At 41.4% G+C, this 27,725-nt stretch overlaps 2 protein-coding genes across 6 annotated transcripts in view; one reads left to right on the forward strand and one right to left on the reverse strand.

Moving 5' to 3' along the window:
• INTS10 (integrator complex subunit 10) overlaps positions 1-6,320 on the forward strand; it is a 31,466-nt gene extending 25,146 nt beyond the window's left edge. For 3 of the 5 annotated variants that reach the window (XM_061591037.1, XM_061591040.1, XM_061591042.1), the window contains exons 17-18: positions 1,118-1,175; positions 5,938-6,320. In XM_061591037.1, coding sequence (XP_061447021.1) covers positions 1,118-1,175; positions 5,938-6,063 — 184 coding nt within the window. In that variant the 3' untranslated portion in view covers positions 6,064-6,320. Of the gene's footprint in view, positions 1-1,117; positions 1,176-4,044; positions 4,069-5,937 lie in introns of those variants that run through there. The other 2 variants (XM_061591041.1, XM_061591039.1) reach the window with 2 other exon arrangements.
• HGSNAT (heparan-alpha-glucosaminide N-acetyltransferase) overlaps positions 5,801-27,725 on the reverse strand; it is a 40,276-nt gene continuing 18,351 nt past the window's right edge. The window contains exons 8-18 of the mRNA XM_061591043.1: positions 23,474-23,550; positions 21,828-21,858; positions 20,528-20,688; positions 17,963-18,078; positions 14,238-14,359; positions 13,337-13,463; positions 11,454-11,540; positions 10,808-10,885; positions 8,900-8,970; positions 8,701-8,813; positions 5,801-7,285 (exon numbers count right to left, since the gene is read on the reverse strand). Of these exons, the coding sequence (XP_061447027.1) occupies positions 7,104-7,285; positions 8,701-8,813; positions 8,900-8,970; positions 10,808-10,885; positions 11,454-11,540; positions 13,337-13,463; positions 14,238-14,359; positions 17,963-18,078; positions 20,528-20,688; positions 21,828-21,858; positions 23,474-23,550 (1,165 nt within the window). The 3' untranslated portion in view covers positions 5,801-7,103. The remainder of the gene's footprint in view (positions 7,286-8,700; positions 8,814-8,899; positions 8,971-10,807; positions 10,886-11,453; positions 11,541-13,336; positions 13,464-14,237; positions 14,360-17,962; positions 18,079-20,527; positions 20,689-21,827; positions 21,859-23,473; positions 23,551-27,725) is intronic.

Below are 27,725 nucleotides of genomic sequence, written 5' to 3' on the forward strand. Positions count from 1 at the left end.
TTAAACAAAGCAGATGAACAAAAGCGTAAGCTCAGCTACATATTTTTCAGGCTGTTATGTTAAATGACCGTTATCCTTTTTTAACCTTTCCCACGGGGAAAAATTACTTTGCCTCTTTAGTTCTATAAAGGTATGATTACGGTTTTATAGTCTGTCCCAAATTGGACAGGGGTGGTTTGTGTGTGTGTGTCCTGTGATATTTTGGATAACAAGTCTAGCAACATGTTTCTTGGCAACTCTGATACTGCAGTTAAGCATCTTCTTGTGTCCAGTCCCTTTCCCCTCCCTTCTTGTTCCTTTTTTTTATATGCCTGAATGTACGTCAGCTGATGTTTGGCAGCACCAGACATGAGCTCGTGTGAATTTGAGAAAGTGACTATATTTGGACAGAGAGATTCAGGAATTTATGACAGCCTTGAAATGGCTTTGCATGTGGCAATCAAAGGGTAGCATGGAAAACACTTTCTCCGGGATGGACCCAGGGAGCATCCCATGGAAATGAGGATGATGGAAGCTTGGGGTAGCAATGAGTTCACTAGCTCTGACTTAATTTACAAGGCAGGACCAAGGCAATTGCCTCCAGAAAAGGCTGACAACTTGGCAGCATGGCTTGGCTAGTGGCAAAAATATTACAAGACATTAGTCCTCATAGGTGTTTATATCGGTGGGAGCTCCGATAAGGGACCAGGATGGGACAGAGAAGGTAAGAAAAAAATAGGGAGAGGACCTGGGAGAGGTTGGATGCTTTCATTCTCCTATAGTAACTATCAGGGCTGGAGAGGATGAGATTATCAGGAAACTGAATACAGTTCTTGAATGATAGATACACTGCCATAGACTTTGCTTGCTAATGTCAGAATTGGTGCTGAAACTTCAAAAGATAAGTGGGAGGCACCCATGCACCCATCTGAGCAAGAGATGGTCACCCAGTCCATCTGAAAATACCTGATTTTGTAGGAAGGTGATATAACACACATCTCCCAAGGAGATATTCAAAAACCCCAAAGATGCATAGGGCCAATCCTTGTCTTCTGTTAGGTAGTGAAAGCCTCTTGCTGACAAAGGGAGCAGGGCAAGAGTATTCTTTTCACACCTGTTTTTGTTTCACTGCACACAGAGAAAAAGAGCCCCCTGCTATCGCATACAGGTTCTCCCTAAGCGAAGCCGGAGAGAAGGTAGGAAATGGTTAATTCTTGCAGCAGAAGGGAGGAGGGCCTGTAGACACTCTGCCTTCTGCCTGAGAGCAGGGACCCTTTGCTGCTCCCAAACTACAGCTGCAAGCAAGGCTAGAAAAGGAAAAAAATCCCCCTGCTCATTTTGTTGTGAGAGTGATTTCTCTCTCCCTGCCAAGCCATGCCATCTCTATGCTTTCTTCCATCATCTCATCCCCACAGGAAAGGGAATGGAGCCCTTGCCAACAAGAGTCCAGCTCATGCTTCTTGCTAAGACTACCTCTTCCCCCAACTGTTGGCCGTCAGCCTAGGGAGGGAGGGAGTGTTTCCCAAACTTTTTAATTTTTTGTTGTTGCTGGACTACAACTCCCATCAGCCCCAGCCACCATGGCCAACAGTCAGGAATTATGGGAACTGTAGTCCAGCAACAAAAAAATAAAGTTTGGGGAACACTGCTCAGGATTATCTTTCAACCTGCCTGCCTTGTACACTCCCCCCCCCATGACCCTACTACAAGTGATCTGTCCCTGTCCGTATTGTGGTAGAAGTGGGTGCGGATGGGAGCAAAGCACATTCCTTTTTTGCACTGTACATTTGACATCCTGACTGTCTTTGTATCTCTCCAACCCAGTTGCTGACCCTGGGGTAAAAACTGCCAAATCAATTATCAGTGGAGAGGCACCTGAATGTATCATCGTGATTACAAATCAGTCTGTCTCTAGCAGTGGATACTGCACCCCATTCAGTCCACAGTGCAGCTACACCATCCTACTACTTGAGCACCAGTGCCCCTCTAGAGCAGCCTTTCCCAACCAGTGTGCCTCCAGATGTTGTTGGACCACAACTCCCATCTTTCCTGACCATTGGCAATGCTGGCTGAGGCTGATGGGAGTTGTGGTCCAACAACATCTGGAGGCACACTGGTTGGGAAAGGCTGCTCTAGACGTTAACTATGAGGCAGCAACCTTGGCTTCAACTTCTGCATTTTTGCATGACATTATTGGATAGCTGCCTTTGTCTCCAGTGCTACATGCGCTGGGAAGGCCCTCTAGCAGGTTCTGTGGAGCAAAGTGTAGTTGTCCTACCTGAGGATCCAGCACTGCTTTCAGACTCCCTTTCTGAACTTTGTTGACAGAGAATAGTAAATTGGGCTTACTGTGGATTTCCTTTTGGTTAGCAGGGCGACCCATCCTGTTCCATGTTCTGAAGTAATAAGAAAGTCTCGTGGTCACATCGTAGTTTCCCCAGAATGGAACAGTTTGGACTCCACTGAGTTCCCTTGATCTCTTTGCACTTTCAGTTAAGAACTATTGTGGCCTGTTATCCCATGTTGGGTCTGTTTTTTAACTGAAAGTTTGTGTTCCAGATATTTGGATTTGAGGCAATGGTCCTGTGGCTATGTTGTGAAAACTGGGGAGTTCTCTTTTCCTGAAGAGACATAACGTTATGCTGGTCCTACCTTTATTTGAGAAGAGTTAACCTTTGCCTGTTTGCTGACCAGAAGGGAACTTCAGAGCAGATCTAACTTCCTGATTGTTAGTGAGGTTATGGGAATTGCATACCCTTGGGCCACATTTCTGTAGAAATACTTCTGTGCTGATTTAGCTGATTGGGTACTTAGTTGCTCCATCTCTGGGGGCTTTCAGACAGTTATTTTAAATGTTTGTGGGGAACAGCATTTCTTCTTTCATTTCTTCTTGATGAAGATGGATGGAACACACCGGCTTGCTGCCATTTTGGCTGCGTTTTTCCCCTTTGAGGCATCTCGGAAACTTTATCAGCTTTATTTGAGTCTCCTTCAGATTACTGCAGCTTTTTACTTTGCAACATTAACTCTAATTTTTCATTAAGGATGAAAAGGATTAAGCCATTCAAAATATAGGAGCAGCTCTTGCCTCTGACCTTCAGCTGTGAAAGCAAAAACAAAACACAAAACTCAAATGACATACTGTTATAATTAATGCTGATAGAGCAGGCGTGGGGAACCTTTTTCTCTCCAGAGGTTGCTGAACTACATTCCCATCAGCCCCAGCCATCATGGCCAATGGCCAGGGGTTATGGAAGTTGTAGTTCAGCAACTTCTGGAGAGAAAAAGGTTCCCCACGCCTTTGATAGAGTATGTACTCTTTTTAAATATCTCTTTGCAAAAATTGCTGCTTGGGGCTTTATAGCAGAACAAAGCCAATGGCTGTTTTGTTGCTTATGGCCAAACTAAATGTTACAATGCAGTTGTGTGTAATGAAGCTCAGATGTGCCCTTCCCTTCAAAAACATCCTTAACCATTTACCCTCCAGTCCACTTCCTCCTGATAATTCCAATTCTTCGCTCCCACCCCCCCATCCCCGTTGCAGACCTGTGTGTGTCTGTAACCCTGGGTGGAGAAGAGGCTGGCAAGAAAAGGGTTAAGCAGACACACTCCCTTTTCACTGCTGCTAATTGCTCCTTCCTAAGGGGGGGTTGCAAAGAAGAAGGGGATGTCAGGGCTTTCTTTTTCCCTTCATTTTAACATGATAACTACTTGCTGGGACTCCTGACTAAAACGTTGGTACAACTACTGAGGAACATAATCCAGAAATTGAAATTCTTTGTAAATACAACATATTATACAAATCAGATGATGAAGTGAGGGTTTTTAATCTGCAATGACTTCTCAAATATTGCATTTTGGAGTCCCAAGCTACTGGACATAGCTTGTTTCTTTTCATAATCCCTAAGAAAAGATCCACTGTATGCCTGCAATAGGGTTTGGACCCTTGGTTTTGTAGTCTTTCTTCTCTTTTCTCTGTGTGTCTCATGCTCTGGAGCATTGATTTTGTAGCACAGGGGAAGTTGGTGTGGGTGTTTGAATGCTGCTGTTTGCTGTTTTTTAAAGGACTTCTAGCCCTCCGCTGGGGTTACTGCAGCAGGAATTCATACCTGTACTACAGCCCAGCATGCAGACTGCTGACAGGTACCAAGCAGGGGAACATCCCTGCTCATAGTGTGCTGTCTTTTTGTCAATATGTTTTACTGCCCATGGTTATCAGCCCTTTGTTAATTCAGTCGTTTATCCATACTTTTGTTCTTCATTTGTGCCCACATCGCTTGGAAAGCCATGTTTTACTATTGTTAACATTTTTGTTGTTTTTCCATTAATTACTGGCACATGAATGTTCCTCAATTTTAAAGTGGATCGCTATACAATTAAACAATAATGGTGCTTTGGTTAGATTTTGTGGATCATCCAGCCCCTTCTTTTATTAAAACACTCAAATTTGAGTATAGATGACACAATTTTGTTAAATACGTTCAACTAGGTTCTTTTGCCTTTTCCCCTCATCTGTATTTGCTTGCTCCTGCTTTCTTTTTCTCTAAGATCCAGGTTTGTTTGACCATCAGCAGTTGAAAATTCTGCCCTATGCACAGTTCTACTAGTAATCCTTCAGTACAGCAGCTGTTTCTAAAATGGAAAACAAAAACAGAAAGTGGTCCCTAACACAAAATGTTGCTTGGGCAAGATGGAGACACTGAAAAGGCAGGGCATAATATTTGTACTAGTTTTTTAGAAATTCTGATGCATGTGCTCCTTCTTAAGCACGTAACTAAGACTACACTCCTCATCTCATGTATCTGGGAGCAAGCTCCATTGAATTCAGTAGGGCTTACTTCTGAGTAGACATGGTTAGGCTTGTGCTGCAAGGTGTGAAGGGATTTAAGCTATTTTGAATTAAGGTAGATGCTTCTACTTAATTAAGCCATTTTCTTATTTGCATATTTATATCCACTTGCTGTGTGGTAGTGTGCACTGGGTTTTGGATAAAGATTGTCTCAGAAACATATAAGCCAACCTCCTGCTTAGGGAGTTCACAATTCCTGTCTTTTTGCCTGTGCCCCATTCTTATTTTGGAACTCTGTACCCAAGCGTTGTTGCTTTGCAATGTTCTACGCAACATGCAATGTGCTATAGCAGTGCTTAGTGGATGTGCAGCAACTGCTGGCCTCTAACAGTTCTTTCTTTTGCTGAAGTCCTGCTCCCAAAACCATGGAAGGAAGCTTTTTGCTTGTTTGTTAGCTGTTACGGCCTTTTGTGTTAAATAATTGTTAAAGAAAGAGCAGTGAAAGGCACATCTTCCCCTCCTAAATTGCTTGAAAAATAGTGGGTTCAGTGCACGATCATTTACAGCAGCAGGGGGAGCAAACCTAGACTCCTGATTTATAAAATGGCGTAACCTCAGTTTTGTGGCTTTTGGAACTTCAGTAGTGGTTGTTAAAGAAGCTTAGTATTGTGACCAACTGTTGATTCCTCTGGCCTTGTTTGGGGCTTCAACACCACTGAACTTCTCATAGAATGAGTCCAAAGCCTTCAGGCCAGGATGAGAATTCTTGCTAATACCTCCAGGAGCTTTTTGCAGTCACATGATGCTTATGTCTTCATCTGGGCAACTTACACTAGAAAAGGAGCCTGTGTTGTTTCTCTCACTGTTATCACACAATATCCTTTGAAGCAGTGGCTATTTTATGCATTGCATCAAAGAGACCTAATGATCCTTTAATCTAACTTGCTAGGGTGTTGCCAAGAGCTTTTAAAATCTGGTGGAGATCTGTTACATAATTTAATGATACACGTATGGCACTCCCGCAGAGCAGTCTTGTGAACCTTTTTTTACAAAGTATTTATTTGAATCTATTTAAGTTAGATTTCACACATAGACACTTCATGCAAAAATATTTAAATAGAAACAGTAGATCCATGCCCTCTTAATTATTTTGTGTATTATAATTGCAGGCATCATACAGTTACCAGAGGAATAACCAAAGGTGTGAAGGAGGATTTCCGCCTGACAATGGAGCGCCAAGTGTCGCGCTGTGGCGAAAACCTGATGATGGTGTTACACAGATTCTGCATCAATGAGAAGATCTTGCTCCTTCAGACGCTGACCTGAGTATAATGGTTTTTCTACTGGAGCATCTTAGCAGAATGGGCAGGCAACAAAAAGAGCCGTGCTGTTGCCTTGATGCTCTGCAATCCTTGGCTCAGTTGGCTGAAGGAATGCTAGCTGAGCAGTTAACCAAAATCAAGAAGGGTGGTTTATATACTATCAAAATGTCATGCACCATTTGGTGAAATGTTTGAGTTCGCCACTGTAAATAAATGATTTTTAAAAAATATATTTGAAGTTAGGTTTTTGTTAAAAGCTACAGTCTCAAACCCAGCACTGGCCACAACTGTTGTGGGTGCACAGTGTTTGGCCATAATCCTCTCTTGGAAGAGGGAGAACAATTGGTCACTAGCTCAAGGTGTCATGCAGCAAGGAGCCTACAGGTGGATTACGGTCAAGCTTTCTGTCTGAAGTGATCAGGGTATAGGAAGGTGAAGTCAGAAAGATAAGGCCAAGAAGTCTGATAGGAGCTAGGCCAGACAAGGTAGAACCAATGGGCTATTTCTGGGTGGAACCATGCTCAGTGCTTCAAGAGAATATTAGTGCCTCTTTTTCATTCCACTCTTGTCTTGAAGAATGTCCCACAAGAAGCAACAGCATGTAGCCCAAACGTTCTTAGTTCAAATTCTGGTTGATTTCTGACAGCCTCATACACAACTGTGTGGCATGAGTATAAATAACTGTCTTACCATGACACAGGCATGTAACAAATACCTAAATGGAGTGACTATCAGCTTGTGACAGCCCTTTCAAATTGCTCAGGTGTTAAGAGTTATTCAGCATATTTATTTAGAAATGGTATTGTGCACTAAATGTGTAGGTAAGTTGAAACAAACGCTTGCTTTAGCTAAACAGCAAGTCATTCAGCAAATTTTAAATATGCAAGTCTTTTCAAGATGACCTGGAATGTAAACAAAGCACATGATCCCTTTTTTAAAAAAGAAGAAAAGCAACATCAATATGTTGGGATAATCCAGTATTCCAATGTCACAAGTTCCTTTGGCTGCTTCAGTTAGATTTTCCAGAATATTCTCTTCTGATAGAGTATATATGCTATGATAACCCATAGAGATGTAGCAGTTAGGTTCTGAGCCAAGTGTTCACTATGGGATTGTGTGTCCTGCATCTTCCACTTAAAAGGAAAGTAGTTTTCAAATATTTCATGTCCAACGTAGACAAGAATGGAGTTCATACCTTTAAAAGAGACCAAAAATGCCATCAGTACTACTAATAATTAAATTTATATCTCGCCCTTCCTCCCAGTAGGAGCCCACAGCGGCTTATTGCATGTTACAGCCGTGCTGTGTGATAGGACCAAGTAAGCTACAGAGCATGATTACTAACATTTTGGGCTAGAGAGAATGTGAAGTGTGCTGTTGCTGCCAAGCTCAGTGAGGAGGAGTTAATAAGCAAAGGAGCATCCTTCAGGGGTATGACTGTATAGTCTGTCTTCTGCTCTTGCCTGCAAGTTTTAGCATCAAACAAGGTTACCTTAAAAAGTCTATCAATGTATGGTGTAGAAGAACCCCAGGCTGACACCAAAACTTGCACTTTAGGTCTGTGCTATGCACCCCTCCTGTTTTATCTCACTTACCGTCACTACACCACCACCACTGAGTCCCACAATCCAACTGGATGAAAAGGTTTTCCATTTCAAGCTTCTATCTGTCCCTCCCAATATCCTGTCATTTTTACCTGAGGCAGCGGGGAAGTTGTTTGCTCTGTATCTTTCTAGAGGATGCTTCTCTTATCCTAGAAGAAGCTTACTTTTGTCTGATAATACAAAGTAGAGATTGCAACAGAATTGGCATGAGGCTTTCAAGGGGCCTACAAAGGACTTTGATACCTTTTCCCGAATTTTGCCACTTTCTTCATGGCCGAACTAGGCAATAAGCAGTTGTATGAACCATCTCCCACTTTTTTTAAAAAAACAACACCTCTGATCAGAAGTTAAAAGAATAGCAGCAGGGGAGGGACTGTTTAACCCTCCCCTCCCCATTCCTGCCAGTTTTCTGCTCAAAATCATCCCCTTGTCTGCTTTCCCACCCTGTAGGAGGAGGCATATGTGCCCTTCTATCATTTTCCTTGTTGGGAGAAGCCGGTTATGGAGGTGATTTTGAGTAAATAAATGATTTGAACAGAAAGTCTTCAGCCGCCTTTCCCTAACACTGCTCCACCTGCAGCTACTTTTCAACAACAATAAAAAGATGGGACACTTACTTCAGTATATCATTAAATTTGCCCCACCTTCCAGACACTTGTTGGTCTCACCACAAGAATCTGCTTCCGCCATATGTTTGAATAGGAATGCTTTGCTGGTTTGAGGGAGTTGAACCAGTTGCTTAGCAACTGCCAGGTGTACTCCCAATGCTAGAGGTGGTGGTGATTGCGTCTGGTGACTGATTAGGTACTTACACACATACAGCCAGCAAATAAACCACTGCAGAGTGAGTGTGGGGGAAACACCAATCCGAAATACTAAACTTGTACAGAAAACTGATATCATACACTTTCAAAATTAATTCAGAATTGCTTAGAAACTAGGCAAGGGTTCTATATGAAATAAATTGGAATAAAAATGGAGCAATTTCTTTTTAAAGCACACTTACCTGGATAGAAAAACGGAGCACCTGACCACATCCTCTTAACATCTACAAGATAGTAGATTGACAGCAGAAGCACAAAGGCAAAGCTGCTTAGTGTTGTCACGTATGAAATTGACCTACGGAAATTTCAAAAGAATGGTTCAAGAATTATCTAGCAAAGATCACCATACAGTATAAAGTGACTTCATTTTATTCTGCTCACCATAAATTCTTGTTCACAGGAATAAAGCCTTGATCTTTTGTGCCTTTGGTCAACACAATAGAGATGACACCCTGAAAACAATAGGCATTTGAGGTGAGAAAGGAATTTGTGGACTTGCCATGGAATGTTTCCTTTCATCAGTGGATGGAGGGTGCTATCTTGGTGAGTTGCCCCTCTTGTTCATGCCATGCAAATGAGTGACAAGTTTTGTCCCTTCGTATGGAAGGTTTTCCTGCTTTCACACATAAGACATCTCAAAATACATAGCGACAAACTCTCAGTTATTAACTATTTAAAAAAACTTACATCAAAAGTAATCAAACAGAGAAGGATGAAAGAGTATTTATCCCTAGACTCAAACTACTCTGCAGTTAAAATCCTGGCAGCAATAGGCTAACTAATTTTGTTTATTTACTGCCCTTCAGTTTAATAAATTTCCAGAGTGACTTAAAACAAATTAAGAAAAAGTGAGTTAATACACAAAATATTTAAAAAATCAAAATGCAATATTAAGTACAGCAGAAATTATAAAATGTTCAAGATTTAAAAACACTGCATTTCTTTTCCTGGGAAAGCTAAGAACAGCCATTCTTGATCAGTCCCAACAGCCTGATTTCTCACGGTGGCTAAATGGATGTTTGTGGGAAGCCTGCAAGCAGGGCATAAAAGGCAAGATACCTCTCCCACTATTGTTTCCCAGAAGCTGGTATTCAGAGGCATGCTATCTCTGATCCTGGACGTAGCATACAGCCATCATGACTAGCAGCCACTGATAGCTCTATCCTCTCTGAATTTGTCTAATCCCCCTTTGAAGCCATCCAAGTGGGTGGCCATCACTACATCTTGAGGGAGCAAATTCAGTAGGTTAACTGTGCACTGCATGAACAAAATCTTCCACCTTTCAGCCTCATTGGATGACCCCAGTGGGTTCTAGTATTACAAGAGAGGGAGCAAAAGTTATCTCTATCCGCTTTCTTCACACCATGATTTTGGGAATCCTTATGCTTCTTCTTACTCATCCTTTTTAACTTAAAAATTTAAGTCCCAAATGTTGTAACCTTTCCTTGTGGGGGGTGGGGTTGGTCCAGCCCCCTAATAATTTTGGTTGCACCTTTCTGCACTGTTATCAGCCCTACAATACCCTTTTGAGATGTGGTGACCAAACCTCTGCACAGTATTCCAGATGTGGTTACACATAGATTTGTATGAAGATATTATGATCAATCCCTTTCCTGATGCTCCCTAGCATGAATGTCTCCTTTTTCATAGCCACCGTCCAATGGGCCAGTGTTTTTATAGAGCTGTCCGCTATAACCCAAGACCCCATTTTTTTAATCAGCCAGCATCAGCTCAGATTCCATCAGTGCATATGTGAAGTTAGGATTTTTTGCTCCAGTTGTGCATCATTTTACACTTGCACTGAACCACATTTGTCATTTTGTTGCCCATTTATTTCTGTTCTCTCCTTCAGGTGTGGGGAGCCTTTGGTCCTCTGGATGTTGCTGAAATACAGCTCCCATCATCCCTGGCCATTGGCCATGCTTGCTGGGGCTGATGGCAGTTGTAGTTCAGCAACATCTGAAGGGCTAAACGTTCCCCACACCCGCTCTGTTTCCTGTTCTTTAACCAACTACTGATACGTAGACCATAGTCCAACACAGATTTAAGTGCCCTTAGGCTTAATGATTTTAAGATTAAGCATCCTTAACTCTGTACTGAATTGTAGCTGCTGTTTTATGCTGTTGCATTAAAAGGAGAGTTTGATTTCTTAAAATGGAGGTATTTGCAGAAGAAGATACTCAACAGAGGTTTCCTCTGAGCTAACTTTTTCAGACTATAACAAATGTTTAAAAAGGATCAGGGAGGGAACATTTTTATCTAAAAAGCCATACAGTATTTGTGACTTACCATTACTACACTCCACACACAAAAACGGAGCATTATTTGTCCGTGCTGGTCTTTGTAAAACAACAGAATTCTTCCTGCCTGAACAGTGAAAAAGGTGGATGTTAGAAACACAAAGAGCAACCCAACAGAGGATGGGTTTAACAAGGAGGGAGGCAAATGAACTGAAATGAGGAACTAGATTAAAGGAGAAATTAGATGCAAGCACTACTGTCAAAATTTAAAGTATCACTCAGTAGTTCTGCTATTTTGCCAAAATGCTGATTCAAATCTCCCCCCTTTTTAGGTGAAAGTTTCTCCTATTGTTTTTTTCTATACTGTGGTCCAAAATAGAGTAACAATTTATTTTCTAAATGTCTATGCAAAATCATCAAACCCCTTTCTGATGGGTTATTCTTTCCCCCCATCCCACCCCAACAAGTTCAGATGAATTCTTCCTAATTTTCTCCTCTGGGATGGTTGTTGAATTCATGGTACTGGACATTTGTGTCATATCTGCAATGCCATCGTAAGGTTATGGAGTGTTACTCTGAAGTGGCCATTTATACACCCTACCTACTATTTTTAGAGAAAGAATATCCTCACTATGACACCCGCCTCTTCCAGTAATATGCCTTTTCTGCCTAAAAATGACAAGAGGGTACAATACCTGAAGTCCAAAAAATGCCATGATGATAGAATTGATTGTTCCCAGAATTCCTTCAGGGTCATAGGCAACTGTAGTTAGGTAAAGAACCTATAAATTAAGAAGCACACATTATGAAAGGCTGTAGGAATTTTTGTGAGATATTTTATAATATGACCTTGACACTCTACAACAGGGATCCTACCACACTATTTAATGGGCGTACGTGGAGCCCATTGCAGTCCTCCCCATCATCTGAACCAAGCAGTGATAGATCAGTCGAGTTCAAATTGTTCTTAATTTTTATTCAGCTGCAACTGCAACATGCAGATCTCCTGCCCCTTCCCTCCTTTGCTCATGTAGTTACTCTCTAGCTAAGCAAGTTTTTCTTTTCATTGCCCATAGCCTTTCATACCCCTTTGCTATCTCCATCCAAATTGGGGTGCCCCTCTCCGATTGGCTCTCTAGATCAGTCTTTCCCAACCAGTGTGCCTCCAGAAGTTGTTGGACCACAGCTTCCATCTTTCCTGACCATTGGCAATGCTGGCTGAGGCTGAAGGGAGTTGTGGTCCAACAACATCTGGAGGCACACTGATTGGGAAAGGCTGCTCTAGATCTTTGTCTTCCCCTTGGTGATAATTTCTTACCTGGTTCCTTGCCCTGCTTCTTCCAGGCAAGCTTAGCAAATTTGATCTCTGAACATTGTACATGTCCTCCCTTCATTTGGCTCCTCGTTTCTTAATTTAGACATTTGTCAAGCTGTTCTGCAAACACCCTGATCTAAGCATACTTCCTGCTGAAATCTTTAACTTAAGCATATTTCCTAATAAAGGACTGTAATCTTCAATTCTAAATTTAAAAATCTTGCCCTAGCATTCTCTATGTGCTTGTCTTCATGTCTGCTTATGTTGTGAGTACCTCACTGCTTTTAGCTACAATTACTGTGTTAGTCCCCGGATTCTATAGCCCCATAATTCCGTGTCCCTTTGATTTCTCCCAAAATTAGAATATGATTTATCAGCCATATATGTGCATGTTATTTTAGTCCAACAAGTCTATTAAGCTCAAGTCTCACTATTTTATGTGTCTTATCTTTTCCACATACTATTCTGATACTGACTCTCTTCAATTTCAGCTTTGGTTTAGCACATGTAATCTGTATGGATGTTAGTTGTGTTCCCAAATCTCTCCAAGGTGTGACATAAGGAGCAGGTATTAGGATCATGTGCTCCCTCCCTGAACTTAGAAAGTAAACTGCACTGAGACACACACCCCCCGAACTAATTTATTCACAGAAATCCAGAGGAGGGGAAATGTCATCTGAAGAAGCCAGAAGTGGTTCACTGCAGTTGCTGATAGAATTGCATTATTGCTGTAGTGATAACAGCAACCTACTGAATGGTATCTCCTTGGTTGCAGACTCCATGGCAATCCTTGGCTATAGAGCCTCACTGCAGTAAAAAATCTGGCCACACAGTCTCCGATATGCATAAATTACCTTAGTGAGATTTGCTATCTAACTCTTTGCCTAGCCATTTGGCAGGAGTGAAATTTGACTAATGCTGGAATGTGTGGCTTTAAAGCTACTCTTTTTTATTATTTTATTATTAAATTTATATCCCGCCCTTCCTCCAAGTACTTTACTATAATAAAGAACAAGAGTGCTCATTTTGTTTTAGCAATATTTATAGCTGCTGTCAGTTTTGATGCCCCATCCTCCTGCCACTAACAATCATACTGCATTCCTATTAATTATAAATTCAAAATCTTGCGAAAACACATACTACACTTTGCCATCCAACATCATACTTCAAAATAATCAAATGGTAAAAGAATTTAAGTAGGCCACTGATATATATTCATTTCAGAGATGGCTGACAGGAGCATTGGAAGCTTAAACCACTTACATTAGAAGATGGATGTTGGTAGATGTGTTTTTCTCCTAGAAGCAAATGATCAATATAGGTAGCTGCTCCACCTGTGCAGTTGGAGTGCTTTCCTAAATCACCAATGCCTCCAGGGCCAAGGTAACCCCTAGAAGAGAAAAAGGAAGTGAGCTACATGGTTGGAGGTGGCTTCAGCTGAATCATGTGGAAGTGTACAATATCTTCTATTGTTCAGTACTCTAGAATTCTATGCAACAGGGAAGCAGCATCCTCAATTGTCAGGTTACCAGAGTGGCTTCAGAGAGTGGCACGGAATTTGCTGGGATTCCATGACTGGCAAAGAGCCCACCACCCAACTCTGCTGTTTTTCTCCGCTTGCATGGAGTGTCCAAGAATGTCATAATCAGCATGACAGAGTTTGTCTTTCCCAAGGGCCCCCAAATCCCAGAGCCAGCAGTACAGATCACCCACCAAACTACAGCACTTTCACACAGAAATACCACCAGAGGACCACTGACCACGAGGCGACTGTCTCAGGTAGTACATTTCTGAGCACCATGAAGGATGGCAGAATGGGAGACCGACAGAACTGAGCTACGGGCACAATCCCCCAGGAATTTCTCCTACACAAACCTTGCTGAAATAAGCCGAGGCTGCCCAAGCATGTGCTGCTCTTGCACAACTTATTTTATTTTATAAATTTGATTTATTTATTTCAAATAGGCATCTGCAGGAAAACCATGCTAGCAAGTTGTGCCTCCACGTTAATTAGTGGAACGGAGGTGTAATTTGCATTTTCAGTCTTGGGTACCAAAATGTTGTGAGCGGCCTGGAGTCCTAATGAAAGCGGTTTTCTGGATACTGGAAAAGATCATGCAGAGAAAAGAAAATACAGTGAAAGAAGATCTAAGCTTTTACTGACGTTGGACATCCAGGTACGTTTAAGAGGAAGGTGAGGCACAGCGAAACTGCTTCCAGCGCCATCATGAAAAGCCACTGGGGCCAATATGGAAGAATATCTTGGAGAGCAGAGTATGGAGCCTCCTGTTGAAACACAGAAGAGAAAGTAAACCTTGGTAGTCTAATAGATTATATGCCCTTGACAGAAATACCACCACCACAGCTGGGCTACTAAACAGTATTCTGCATTGTTTTAAAACATCTGAGTGTGTTCTTTTAAGGCTTAAATTTGTACGTCTTGCTTAAGTGGTTTCATTTTAATTTCATTATATGATCTCTTTCTCAATCCTATGTTAGATATCTGAGCTAGGCTTTAAATAGGTGGATTGCACCCTCATTATTTCAGAACAGATTTTGTTTTTATTGATGGGAAGAAGAAGGGTTAAACTTGATTCAAAATGTATTTTGACCATATTTTTGTGTGTCTGTTGACATTAAAAAATATGAAAACCCTGTTTATTTATTTTATTTATTTATTTAATTAAGCTTATATACCGCCCGACTAGCAACAGCTCTCTGGGCGGTGAACATTAAAAATACAATAAAAATAACACAAAACTGTACAGTCTAAAATCAAAATATAATAATTTACAATTAACAGGAATTAAAATGCCTCAGAGAAGAGAAAGGTTTTAACCTGGCGCCGAAAAGATGATAGTGTCGGCGCCAAGCGCACCTCCTCGGGGAGACCATTCCATAGTTCAGGGGCCACCACTGAGAAGGCCCTAGATCTTGTCACCACTCTCCGGGCTTCCCTATGAGTCGGAACCCGGAGGAGGGCCTTCGTAGTAGACTGTAGTGTACGGGCCGGTTCATATCGGGAGAGGCGTTCCGACAGATATCGTGGTCCCGCGCCGTATAAGGCTTTATAGGTAAGTACCAACACTTTGAATCTGGCCCGGAAGCATATTGGAAGCCAGTGCAAACGGGCTAGCACAGGTGTTATATGCTCAGACCGCTTAGTTCTTGTTAGCAGTCTGGCTGCCGCATTTTGCACTAGCTGTAGCTTCCAAATCGTCTTCAAAGGTAGCCCTACGTAAAGCGCATTGCAGTAGTCCAGACGCGAGGTTACCATAGCATGTACCACTGATGAGAGGTCCTCCTTACTCAGATAGGGATGTAGCTGGGCTACCAACCGGTTGGGAGAACGCATTCCGGGCCACCGAGGCTACATGAGCCTCAAGTGTGAGGGAAGAGTCTAAGATGACTCCCATACTACGCACCTGTTCCTTTAGGGGGAGTGTAACCCCATCCAGGACAGGGTATATATCCACCATCCGATCAGAGAAACCATCCACCAACAGCATCTCAGTCTTGTCAGGATTGAGTCTCGGTTTGTTAGTTCTCATCCAGTCCATTGTTGCAGCCAGGCAACGGTTCAGCACGTCGACTGCCTCACCTGAAGAAGATGTAAAGGAGAAGTAGAGCTGCGTGTCATCAGCATACTGATGACAACGCACTCCAAAACTCCTGATGACCGCCCCCAGCGGCTTCATATAAATGTTAAAAAGCATGGGAGACAGAACCGAACCCTGTGGGACCCCACATTGGAGAACCCACGGTGTCGAGCAATGTTCCCCAAGCACTATCTTCTGGAGACGACCCGCTAAGTAGGAGCGGAACCACTGCCAAGCAGTGCCTCCAACTCCCAATTCCGCAAGCCTCTCCAGAAAGATACCATGGTCAATGGTATCAAAAGCCGCTGAGAGGTCAAGGAGAATCAACAGAGTTACACTCCCTCTGTCTCTCTCCCGACATAGGTCATCAAACAGGGCGACCAAGGCAGTCTCAGTGCCAAAACCAGGCCTGAACCCCGATTGAAATGGATCTAGATAATCGGTTTCATCCAATAGCGCCTGGAGCTGGTCAGCAACCACACGTTCCAGGATCTTGCCCAGGAACGGAACATTGGGTACTGGTCTGTAGCTGCTGACATCCTCTGGGTCCAAGGAAGGTTTTTTCAGGAGTGGTCTCACTGCCGCCTCTTTCAGACAGCCAGGGACCACTCCCTCTCGTAAAGAGGCATTAATCACTTCCTTGGCCCAGCCAACTGTTCCTTCCTTGCTAGTTTTAATTTAATGTTCAAGCCTCATAGCTTGAATGAGCAAAGGTTAATGCTGGAACAATTCTAAACTTCTTAAAGATCAAAATTAACACATTCAGCAAACAGGAAATGAAACCCCCCCCACAAATGTTCAGCCATTGATGAACATATCTTTGTTTGTGTATATATATGAGAGATGGTGAGCTCAGATTATTATTTCTGTGACACTTAGTCACCTACAGCAAAGAGTTTCCATTGGCCAAACCTGGAGGGCAATGGGTTGACCTGCCGATCAGTTGCAAAATCTGTTTTGAGGCTAATTTTTTTAAAAAACACACTCGAGCGGATCACATCAAGTTTTACAGTAAACGGGTGGGGTTTGACTAGTGTTGTGTGCCCGTTTTCATAAAAGAGAGGTGGCGACACACTGGAACTGGCAGAACAGTAAGTGTGTCTGTATCCTTAGTTCTGATTCAGCATCAGCATTTTGATAACTGTTCAAATTTATTTTATTTAAACTATTTATATACTGCCCCATAGCCGAAGCTCTCTGGGCGGTTTACAGCAATTAAAAACGTTAAAAACAAACACGCAAATTTTAAAACACAAAAAACAATTTAAAAACAATTTAAAAAATTTAACAACAATTTAAAAACAATTTAAAAAATTTAACAACAATTTAAAAACACATGCTAAAATGCCTGGGAGAAGAGGAAAGTCTTGACCTGGTGCCAAAAAGATAACAGTGTTGGTGCCAGGCGCACCTCGTCAAGAAAATCACTCCATAATTTGGGGCCACCACTGAGAATATTGCTGTTTATGGGTTCTAGGTTTTGTTTTAATGATTTATTATTTGTTTTTAAGACTGTACATATCGTAGATATTGTAAAACATTACGTGGTATATAAATGTAATTAATCAAATAATTAATTAAATAGCACCACTACCTGCCAATCCTCAACCCTGTGTTAGTGCTTCACTGGGAATCCAAGTTGTATTTGGGGCATGGGAGTGTTGCTTTCCCACTATGCCCATTTGTTAAAATTTTTCAAGCACTGCATGAGTGTCCCTTGAGAAACTTTGTTGAGTGTTTCCTGCCAACCAAAGTCTGTTGGCAAGTGTCTGAAATTCAGCCATCTTGGTGGTGGCACTGAAGCTGTGGTGCCCTTTCCCTCTGGAGGCTAATCCAATTACATCTCTCTGTAGTTTCCGAAGGCCGGTTAAAAAATCCTTACTTCAACAGGCTGTTGGATGTATTGGCTGGGCACCTCCAGTTTGTTGGGGGACTGACTGCAGGTAAAGGCTTTGCTTGCAGGCTTCCTGCAGGGTTCTGACTGGCCATTAACGGTATACTGGGCAGATGGACCCAGTGGCTTGATCCAGTATGGCTCCTCTTATGTTTTTGGCTGCATTATATTGATTTTGATACTGTTTGGGGTTTTAATATCTTGTTGCTTGTCATTTTACGTTCCTTTGAAGTTTTATTTCTATTGTTATTGTGAACTGCATCTCATGTACCTTTCAACTGGAATTTCTTACATTGGTTTTAAAAATCAGTGCTGTCTAACAGGCACTCTGAACAAGAACATATGCAGTGTTCTTGTTATCTTCAGTCAGATCTAGCTTTGAAGCCATTCACTTACCAGGGTACTGTTCCCAGGCACAGGTTTGGCAAAGAGGAGCTCAAGTATAGCAACCACAAGGTATGTACAGCCCAGTCTCTGAAGCACACCTGGAATTCTCAAGTTATCCCAAGACACTGCAAGAGGTACAAAATGCAATGTAAAGAAGCAAGCACTGCATTTTAAAAGAAATAATGGGTGCAAATTTGGATCTAATGCTAAACAACAGACGCTGTTGCGGGATGATAGCTTTATGTTAAGATGTTTTAGCTGTGTATTTTAATCAATGTTTTAATTTTGCCCAGAACGTTTATTGCAGAGATAATTAAGACTGAATCTAATCCCATAACAACTGTTACAGTCACCAGTAGCTACCTTATGCTACCAAGATGCTCAGTCTGAGTTGCTCTCAGATATAAGGCTCTCTGCAAAGTATATCACTTCTGTGAGGCTTCTCTGCCATTCAGTCTACAGAAGGGTTATACCATTGTGAGGACCGCTGTTATTTTTCAGTATTCTAAGGCTGTGTGTACACAGGAATGGCTATAATCAGTTTTGTCTGGAGAATGCATTTCTCAAGCACTTGCTACCTGAATTCTCAGGTGAGCTCCTTATTGGGTCAGACCTTCTGATGTCACAGGAGTGCCTCCCTCCCTCATTCTTGTGCACATTCACCTGGGAGTTACCTTGTCCCTTTTCTGGTAAAGCTGAGGATTGCTGCTTTTGCAATGAAGGACAGCAAGGAAGGGAAGAGGCATTTCATGGAAAACACAAGAAATCCTTGATCTTGATATTTGGGGAAAGGAAAAGATTCAAGAACAGCTTAGAAATGGCCACTGCTGGTAAGCTCAAGCATATTGCTTGAGAGACTGAAAAGCAGGGAACAAACTCTATATCAGTATATCAATCTAGCCCCTTTCTTTCTGGGTCTTTTGAAAGACCCACAACTTAATAATAGTAATTTCATAAAGTGCTGACGGAAGTGCGGGTGTGCAGCTGTAGCAGGGCATTACATCATTTCCGGCTGTACTCAGGCGGCGTGAAAGCACTAATTGAAGGAAGGAGAATAGAGAAGACCAGTGTGCTATAGCTGGTAAACCAGCCTACCAGTATGTACAAATGGTACAGAATAGCAGTTGTCACTTCAGCTAACATTATGGCAGGAAGATTTATACGTAGAGCTTTGCAATTGTACACAAGTGCTCTGAGGAAAAAGGCCCACATGTGTTCCAAAGGCTATGTGTGTACATGCCCTAACATTATGACATTCTCCTCATAAAATAAAGACTATGGGTGTTGTTCAACATGAGTCTTACTCAGAGTAGATCCACTGAAGTTAATAGACATGACTAACTTAGGTTCATTAATTTCAGTGGGTCTACTCTGAGCTGAATGCAACCCTATTTGTCTTTATCAGTATGAAATCTTTCATAGAGTACTTGCTTGGAGAATATGCCTTGGATACATTTTAGACATGTTGCATATGTAGAATGGCCAGGTTGTAACAGTTTAAAGATTTTGCAATGAAATGCAAAGCTCTCCTGTGCCCACCCAAAACTTCAGTTTCTCACATGGTTGTGCCCACCCAAAACTTCAGTTTCTCACATGGTTGTGCCCACCCAAAACTTCAGTTTCTCACATGGTTGTGCCCACCCAAACTTCCATTTAGCAACTTAGAGGGCAGAGGAGTGCTGCTTTGTGTGAGAATGAGGGAAGGGCCACTGCTGTGTGTGTGAGAGAGATGGGGGTGAGGGGAGGGAAAGTACTGCATGCCTTTGAAAGAGACAAGGTCACTATATTGTTCTGGGTTTCAATGTTCCCTCAACCTGTAGAAGAAAATAACAAATGAAGGACTAAGGCAAAGCATAGATGCATGGAGGTTACATGTAAACAGTATGCATGTATTTACTGCCTACATGGTGTGGAAATTAAGGAAGACGCCTTCCTTGACTTGCCACTTTGATGCTTTCTGGTGCATGTGTGAATTTGTACGTGCCTTAACTCTTCTCCTAACATCTAAGGCTAACATGGAAGATACGAAGCATAACATAAATGACAAGTTAGATAATCTAAAGGTAGAGGGGTCAGAGAGGGAAGAAAGAGACATTGCAAACATTAGCTAGGATTGAAAAAGCATAGCAAATGAACCTAATTGCTGTAGCTCCTCTGGGGTAACAAAAGGTAACAATCAAGGCTATGCCCCTACAACTAGGCATTTCTAAAACAGGAGACTGAATGACTTCTGTTTCCAGTCCAGAGTAGACAAAGGGCCTGGCCTTGCTGTTTCCGCAGATCCTGAGGTCTAAGGCCCCTGATTCTCTGTGTTGCCTATCAGGAAGTCACAGCAGAAATTTTTGCAAATTATCCTTTGAACTGTGGGTTCTTGAGAAGGTATCATTTCTCCTTATGTTACTTCTGCAATTTATGGCAGAGAGAGAAAACGGGAAGTATCACACAACTATGATGGGATTTACAATGGAGTGGGTCACGGGTGGAAAGCCACACAAGGGGCAGCTATTTAGATGTGAAGTGGCATGATCTGTGGTCGACCTGAAAAGAAACAATCAAACCTGTCTCAGCACTTACAAGGCCCAAGGCAGTAATTTGGGTTCACAACTATGACCCCTATTAAAAACAGGAGGAGACTTCTCCACAGGACTTTCCCCAGCAGTCGCCATTTGGAACATCCTCGTCTCAGCATGGAACTCATAGACAGTGAAATCGAGGTCCCCATGATGAACACAAACCTAGAAAGGCAAAAGGGAGGGGGGGAAATCATGTTTGCTCAAGAAAGATCTAACTAGCGTATGTTATCCTATGTTCAGGGCTAGCTCCAGGATTTTGGGAACCCTTCACTAATAGATGTGGTGTGTGTTCGTGTGCGTGTGTGGGAGCAGAAGCCAAGAATCCTAAGAATATACACAGTCTGCCCTAGTAAAAGTCTATCCTAGTAAAATGTGACCCTTAAAGATATTCAAGGTGTGGACAGACATTTCTTACAACTGGACTTGCCATGTTTTTTCTCCCCTGCAGAGCGAGCCCCCTTCTGCTAACCTATGGGCTGCCTTTTGATATACATATTAAATAGCAAACTGAAGGCTGATTCAGTTGTGTATATGGCAGCGCCCCCACCCCATTTCAGGCAGGCTGTCTGCCTTCATTTAACAAAATGAGTGAATGAACTAATTGCACTCCATCGTTTGTTGCCTTTTAAAAAAAAGTCTTTTAAGTTGAAAAACTGCTAAGTGGAGGGTGGGTGTTCATAATGTCACAGGTGTCCACCAATCAGGTTCATTATGTGCACAGCCGCCTTCTACTGTAAAAAGGCAGCATTAGTTTTCCCTCAGCTTGATGCTGAAGAGGAAATTGTTTATACAAACAATACACAGCCCCATCACTCAAATTATACACCCTCAAACATGAGCATCCAGTCTCTTCATGGCCACTGTTTCCAAGTGCTTAGAAATATATATATTGAATTTTACATAGGCATGATCTTCTATGATGAGAGGTTTGTGTATTTTGTAAGATACACACAAGTGCTACATGTAAAGTGAAAATCAGTATTTAGGTGTATATCAGGAGTCTATCTGGTTTTTCAGGGCATGGAAGTTGATTTGGAAACTTAAAAATGGCAGTTAATTAATTTTAAACACCCCATTTCAGAAAATGGAGATGAGAGGTTTCATATCTGTGTATGTGGTTTTTTTTACTCTAAAATCACAGGACTAAGAAAAAAATAACTATCGTGTTGATTGCTCTTGTTGAGAATCCAGGATCAGATCAGATCAGATTGACATACAGTCAAGGAAAACCCCATATGGGGATCTTCTGAATAAACTTTCTTGATCTCTGTGAAGTCATATTAGCGATCAGGATGAATTACCACGGAAAGACAAGGTCTGCTACGGTTAGTCCTACAAAGAGAAAATAAGAAATGATTTAATCTTCATAATAAAAAGTCAGCTACTAAAGATTTTCTATGCAAAAACCAAATGTTTAGGCCTGAAGCATATTAATCATTTTCTCCACTTGCTAAAATATGTGTAACTGAGGGTTTACCTAAATGTTACATGTAAAATGTGTCTAACCAAACTCTCAACAACTCTTTTCTTTTTTTAGGTAAAGCAGGGGGCAATTTGTACTGCAGAAATAGTCTAGAGAGTCACATTTTCTTCTCTGCTCCAAGACCCCCTCTTTTCTTCCCACAGGGCTCCAAATGTGTACTTGTCTTCCAAAAGTAAGATAAAAAGTACCTCAGAGGGGCAGTTTAGAGCAAATAAGTGAGTATCCCCTCAGCCTTCCACTATTTTCCACTATTTTCCGCTACAAATTGTCCCCTCCTGAAGAAGCTTTTCCTGAAAGAAGGGGCAGTCGGGTTCAATTACACGCATTTACATGTAATGTATAGTTAGGCCTTAGGGCAATGGCTCCCAAACTTTTCCCCCACTTGTCCACTTGAAAATTGCTGAGGGTCTTGGTGGACTACTTAATGATTTTTCTGTCTGTTGTAACAATTGTAATGTGCTTTGTTAGATGCTATATGATATTTAACTGTATTGTTACAGACGCATTGTGGACTAGCTGAATAAAGCTTGCAGGCCACAGTTTGGGAATCCCTGCCCTAGGGATTCTAGCTGAAGGGTTTTTTTGTTTACAGTAGCTGAAGTAGGAGGCATTTGTGAGAAGTCTTAATAGCAGGAAGTATCTGCATCCTGTTTCTGCAATAATCTGATTATTATTTCTGATATTCTCTCTTTCCAGAGAGGATTTTGAAATAGCAACTCTCCGTGCCTGGTTTCCAGTTTTTTCTTCTTTTTTCCACAATTTTTTTTAAAAAGTGTTTTTAAATTTGTATATTTGTTTTTAATGTTTTTAATTGTTGTAAACCACCCAGAGACCTTCGGCTATGGGGCGGTATACAAATGTTAATAATAATAATAATAATTTGTGTTTTTTTAAAAAAAATTGCTTTAAAATCATTGATGGTATGAGTGATACTTTTATCGATCTACTTTCTATGTGAGCTCTTCAAATGTGTATTCTCTTTCACTGATGTCAGTGATGTTTTGATTGTAATGGACGGACAGACAGAAAGCAGGAGGAGGAAATGAGATGTTGATTGTAAGCAGCAGGGGGGAAAACACTGACTTGATTATCTGCCTTAATCTGCTCTGCAGTACACTTGAAAAACAATGCAAACAGGAAATCATTACAGAGTTCAGAATAAAGACTGATATCAGTGGAGACTCGTGAATAAATAGTGATTATAATATTGATAATTCTCTGCAAAGCAAAAACAATCGGAGATTGGAAAAATAAAAAGATATAGAGGAAAAATGAATTGGATTGTTAATGACCACTGGGGGGGCACACTTAAAAATGAAATGTAAAAAATGAGAGGATTCCATCCCTACTGCTTACCCATCTTCTGTTACAGACATTTGGTCTTTGGTCCTGTTAAAGTAACTCTGGCATGTTTGGTGCTCTCTATATCTATGAAGGAAGTGAGGGTCAAGAACAAAATTTTACCATTCCAGCTTGAATGCTTGAAGAACCAGTACTTTCCTCCACCATAATTCACAAAGACCATAATTATAAGGGCTAACCTACAATGGGAAAAGCAAAGCAAGATTATATACCGGCTGTGCATATTTGACTGTTAGAAATAGTTAAATATCACTGTCTGAGAGGACAAGTTCTAAATGAACATATTTAGTTATTGCTGCTATCCTACAAGGTGTGATTAAATGACTGCCTTTTAAATATTACCAGGGTGATGGGGGGGATGTTCAATCCTACACTTAAAGAGACTGTCAAACAAGCTTGTTGTCTTTCCTTAATATGAAATGCCACCATGTGCCTTACAAATGGCCACTTTCCAAACTGGCATTTTCTAATAACACTGCAGACCTCTCAAAACTAAACTACAGCCAGCCATCTCACAGCAGGAAGGACCACGTTTACAAATACCAGAAGAGCAAGTATGACCCAGAGATAGTGTTGCCCTTAAACTCATCTCATACCTCTTTCCAAAAGCAAATTTGGTTGTTCAACAGCCAGTCAGTCTGGAAGCATAAGAGAGCCATCCAGAAACTAGAAAGTGGTTTCTGCACTCCTTAGGTATATAATATATGTTTGTTTTTTTAAAAAGTTAGAAACCCACAAACAGTCCAAAGACTTGTGAGCTTCCAGAAAGTATGGAAAATTATAGGTGCCGGTTTGGGAGGGGGGAGAGAGAGAGAAGAAAATGCTTTTCTTGAGCCCCTAGCTGCTTACAGTAAGGATCCAAGCTGGGGATTAAGTTTGGAGCGATAAACATAATTATGAGTTAAAACCCTTATCAGCTGTACTGTGTAGGGATGTTTCAAGAAAGGGGAAGAAAAGAGGCACTTCTCTCAAATCCCATGATCCAACACTCTTGTTTTGTGCTGGCCCTTGAATCTGAGTCCTTTCATAGGACAGTGCTGAGATTTCAGGAAACTCCAGAAGAAAAATGTATTCTTTCACCTCCCAACTCAGCTGAAACCTGTCCACCTCTTTTGGAGCCCTAAACAGAGCTACAAGGCTATTCAGGCTGGCTTGTGCCCTAACAAAAACATTCCAGTTAGGGGCTGGGAATGCACTGTATTCTGTTGTTGTGGATCCCCACTTATTCTCTCTAATAGCAAATTTGTCTGGTCAGGTGCCTATCAGTTTGGAAGTGAAACTGGGTCTCCCCTCCCCCTCAAAAAAGGTAGTGGTTTCTGCATATTCAGGAGACAGTTTAGGTATGCAGAACTTCATGAATTTGTAAATAAAGAGACAGAAGTGTTTAAGAATCCAAAAAAAAGCCTGTGAGCTTCAAGGATCTATTGAATGATGAAGGCACAGAGATAGGAAAATACTCTGATAATTCATCTTATTAGTGAGGAAACATGCAGGTTCTCATTGGCTGCACACCCTTTACTCCTCTGGGCCAGATGCAAGGCAACTGGGAGCCTACATTTTATATTAGCCGCAGTTTAGTGTCTTGACGGAACACTAAACTATGGTTAATGTTAAGTATGGTTAGCTGAAACAAGGTAGCTTCATAAACTATGGCTTGAAATTGATTTGTTTCAACTAACTACAGTTAAGATTAACCAGTTTGCCCAGTCACTTTATCTATGAATCTGGTCACCCTACTTGTATTTAAGCCACCTTGCACATGACAATTCGAATGGAATTGAACACTATTTATTTATTTATTATTTGATTTATATCCTGCCCTTCCTCCCAGCAGGAGCCCAGGGCAGCAAACAAAAGTGCTAAAAACACATCAAAACATCATAAAAACAGACCTTAAAATACATTAAAACAAAACAGCTTTAAAAACATTTTAAAAAAAGCTGTAAAAACATCTTTTAAAAAGGGTTAAAAACATTGTTTAAAATTAAAAAAAAACATATTAAAAGCAATTCCAACACAGATGCAGACTGGGATAGGTCTCAACTTAAAAGGCTTGTTGAAATAGGAAAGTCTTCAAAAGGCGTTGAAAAGATAACAGAGATGGTGCCTGCCTAATATTTAAGGGCATTTAGAGCAATTTGCTCTAGCGAGGACTACGATTTAAAGGGCAAATAGTTTTTGCTGGCACCTAAAGGAAGTCTCTGGATTGCAATTGCTCCTGCCTGCCTCACTAAAATCTTTTCAATCATTACACCTTTTGGTGATTATTAAATAGCTTTGTACTTCATAAATATCCATTTAGCTCAATTATAAAGTGGTGTGTAGAATATTCATAAGATACACAATAAACAAGCAATTTATGTATGCCACATTGGAACTTTTTTTTAGCAAACTCAAAGAGAAAATGGGGGCAATAGGCAAATTATATACTTTGGTGACTGCAGTGGATCTACCCCTAGTTAGGTGTTTTAAGGAATGTGGCCATATATCTACTTCCAAGGGTTTATGATATCATAAACTCCTTTTTAGTGTCTTGACTGCTTCAGGCGGGCCTCCTAGATACCAGACCTGTCACTTGATCTATAGTGAAAACACCTGTCTTCACCTGACATAACCCTGTGAAGTGACTTAAGCTTGCTGCAGCTGGGTTCTCATTGGCCAAACATACATACTTTGGACAACAAGGGGCAAAAAGAGATGTGAGTAGAGGGAACATAAGACCCCTGCTGGATTTGACCATCCAGTATCCTGCTTCCCACAGTAAGTGCATATAGAAAAAGCGACTTTGCTGACTGGGATATTTATCACCTGTGCTTACAGCATGCTCTGTGGTGGGCTGTTGAAATTCAAAGTAAGTTACAGAAGAGAGAGAGCAGCTGGAAGGGGAAAGTGTTGATTCCAGCTCTCTGTCTGCATCATCTCTCTCTATGGCTATTTTACCGTTGCCTGGGATTTTTAAGATCTTCCCAGTCCAGATGTTAGCCCGTGTTTGAAGTATTGGTCCATAATGGACTGTTTACATTCAAAGCAGGCTACACTTGCATCAGCAACTGTGATGATCCAAAAGGGGGTGACACAAAGGGACTTGTCCCTTAGGGATGTTTTATAGTTGTGGGTGAGTTATTATGTGGGTTCCCTCACACACACTTTAGGGATCAGTCTGACCTGAGTAGACATTTTAATGTAATTGGAAGATTTCTCATGAAGAGTGAGTAATCTTTATGTAACCTTATCCCCTTGTGAGAAGAGGTAAGAGAAGGTTAGATTGTTTGTTGTTTCATTGGTTTTAAAGTGGTTGGTTTGCTGGTGATGGTAATTGGTCCCAAGTATGATGCAAACAGGACTACAGAGCAAATCTGCATAAAGAGGTAGTTGAGGCAGATGGTTCCTATCAAATGTTCTTTTCCATTCTGCTGAGAAAACATTATAATGATGTTTTGTATTTTCCATTTTATTCTCTACCCAGCATTTCCCAGGGTTTTCTATATTTTGGGGACTGGTTTCTGAATTTTGAATTACTATACCCACAGTTAAGGGACTGGGAATGAGCCAAGAGATCATGCTTGAGTTGGGAGGAGCTGGAGAGAGGAAGCATGTAATTTGTGGGCGGGCCCAATTCCTTAATCATAGCTAAGAAACAGACAGTGTTCTGTTTATACCATCTTATGCTTATCCATCTTATTGCTTATCAAATTTGCAGATGATACAAAATTAGGGGGCATAGCTAATAACGTGGAAGACAGGAATAAAATTCAAAGGGACCTTGATAGGCTAGAGCATTGGGCTGAAAACAACAGAATGAAATTCAACAGGGATAAACGCAAAGTTCTACACTTAGGAAAAAGAAACCAAATGCACAGTTATAAGATGGGGAATACTCGGCTCAGCAATATGACATGTGAGAAGGATCTTGGAATTGTCGTTGATCACAAGCTGAATATGAGCCAACAGTGTGATGTGGCTGAAAAAAAGGCCAATGCTATATTAGGCTGCATTAACAGAAATATAGTTTTCAAATCACGTGAAGTATTAGTTCCTCTCTATTCAGCACTGGTTAGGCCTCATCTTGAATACTGCGTCCAGTTCTGGTCTCCACACTTCAAGAAGGATGCAGGCAAACTGGAACAGGTTCAGAGGAGGGCAACAAGGATGATCAGGGGACTGGAAACCAAGCCCTATGAGGAGAGACTGAAAGAACTGGGCATGTTTAGCCTGGAGAAGAGAAGACTGAGGGGAGATATGATAGCACTCTTCAAGTACATGAAAGGTTGTCACATAGAGGAGGGCCGGGATCTCTTCTCAGTCATCCCAGAGTGCAGGACACGGAATAATGGGCTCAAGTTGCAGGAAGCCA

This window comes from Rhineura floridana, chromosome 11 (genome assembly GCF_030035675.1).
Source record: "Rhineura floridana isolate rRhiFlo1 chromosome 11, rRhiFlo1.hap2, whole genome shotgun sequence".
Taxonomy (NCBI): Eukaryota; Metazoa; Chordata; class Lepidosauria; order Squamata; family Rhineuridae; genus Rhineura; species Rhineura floridana.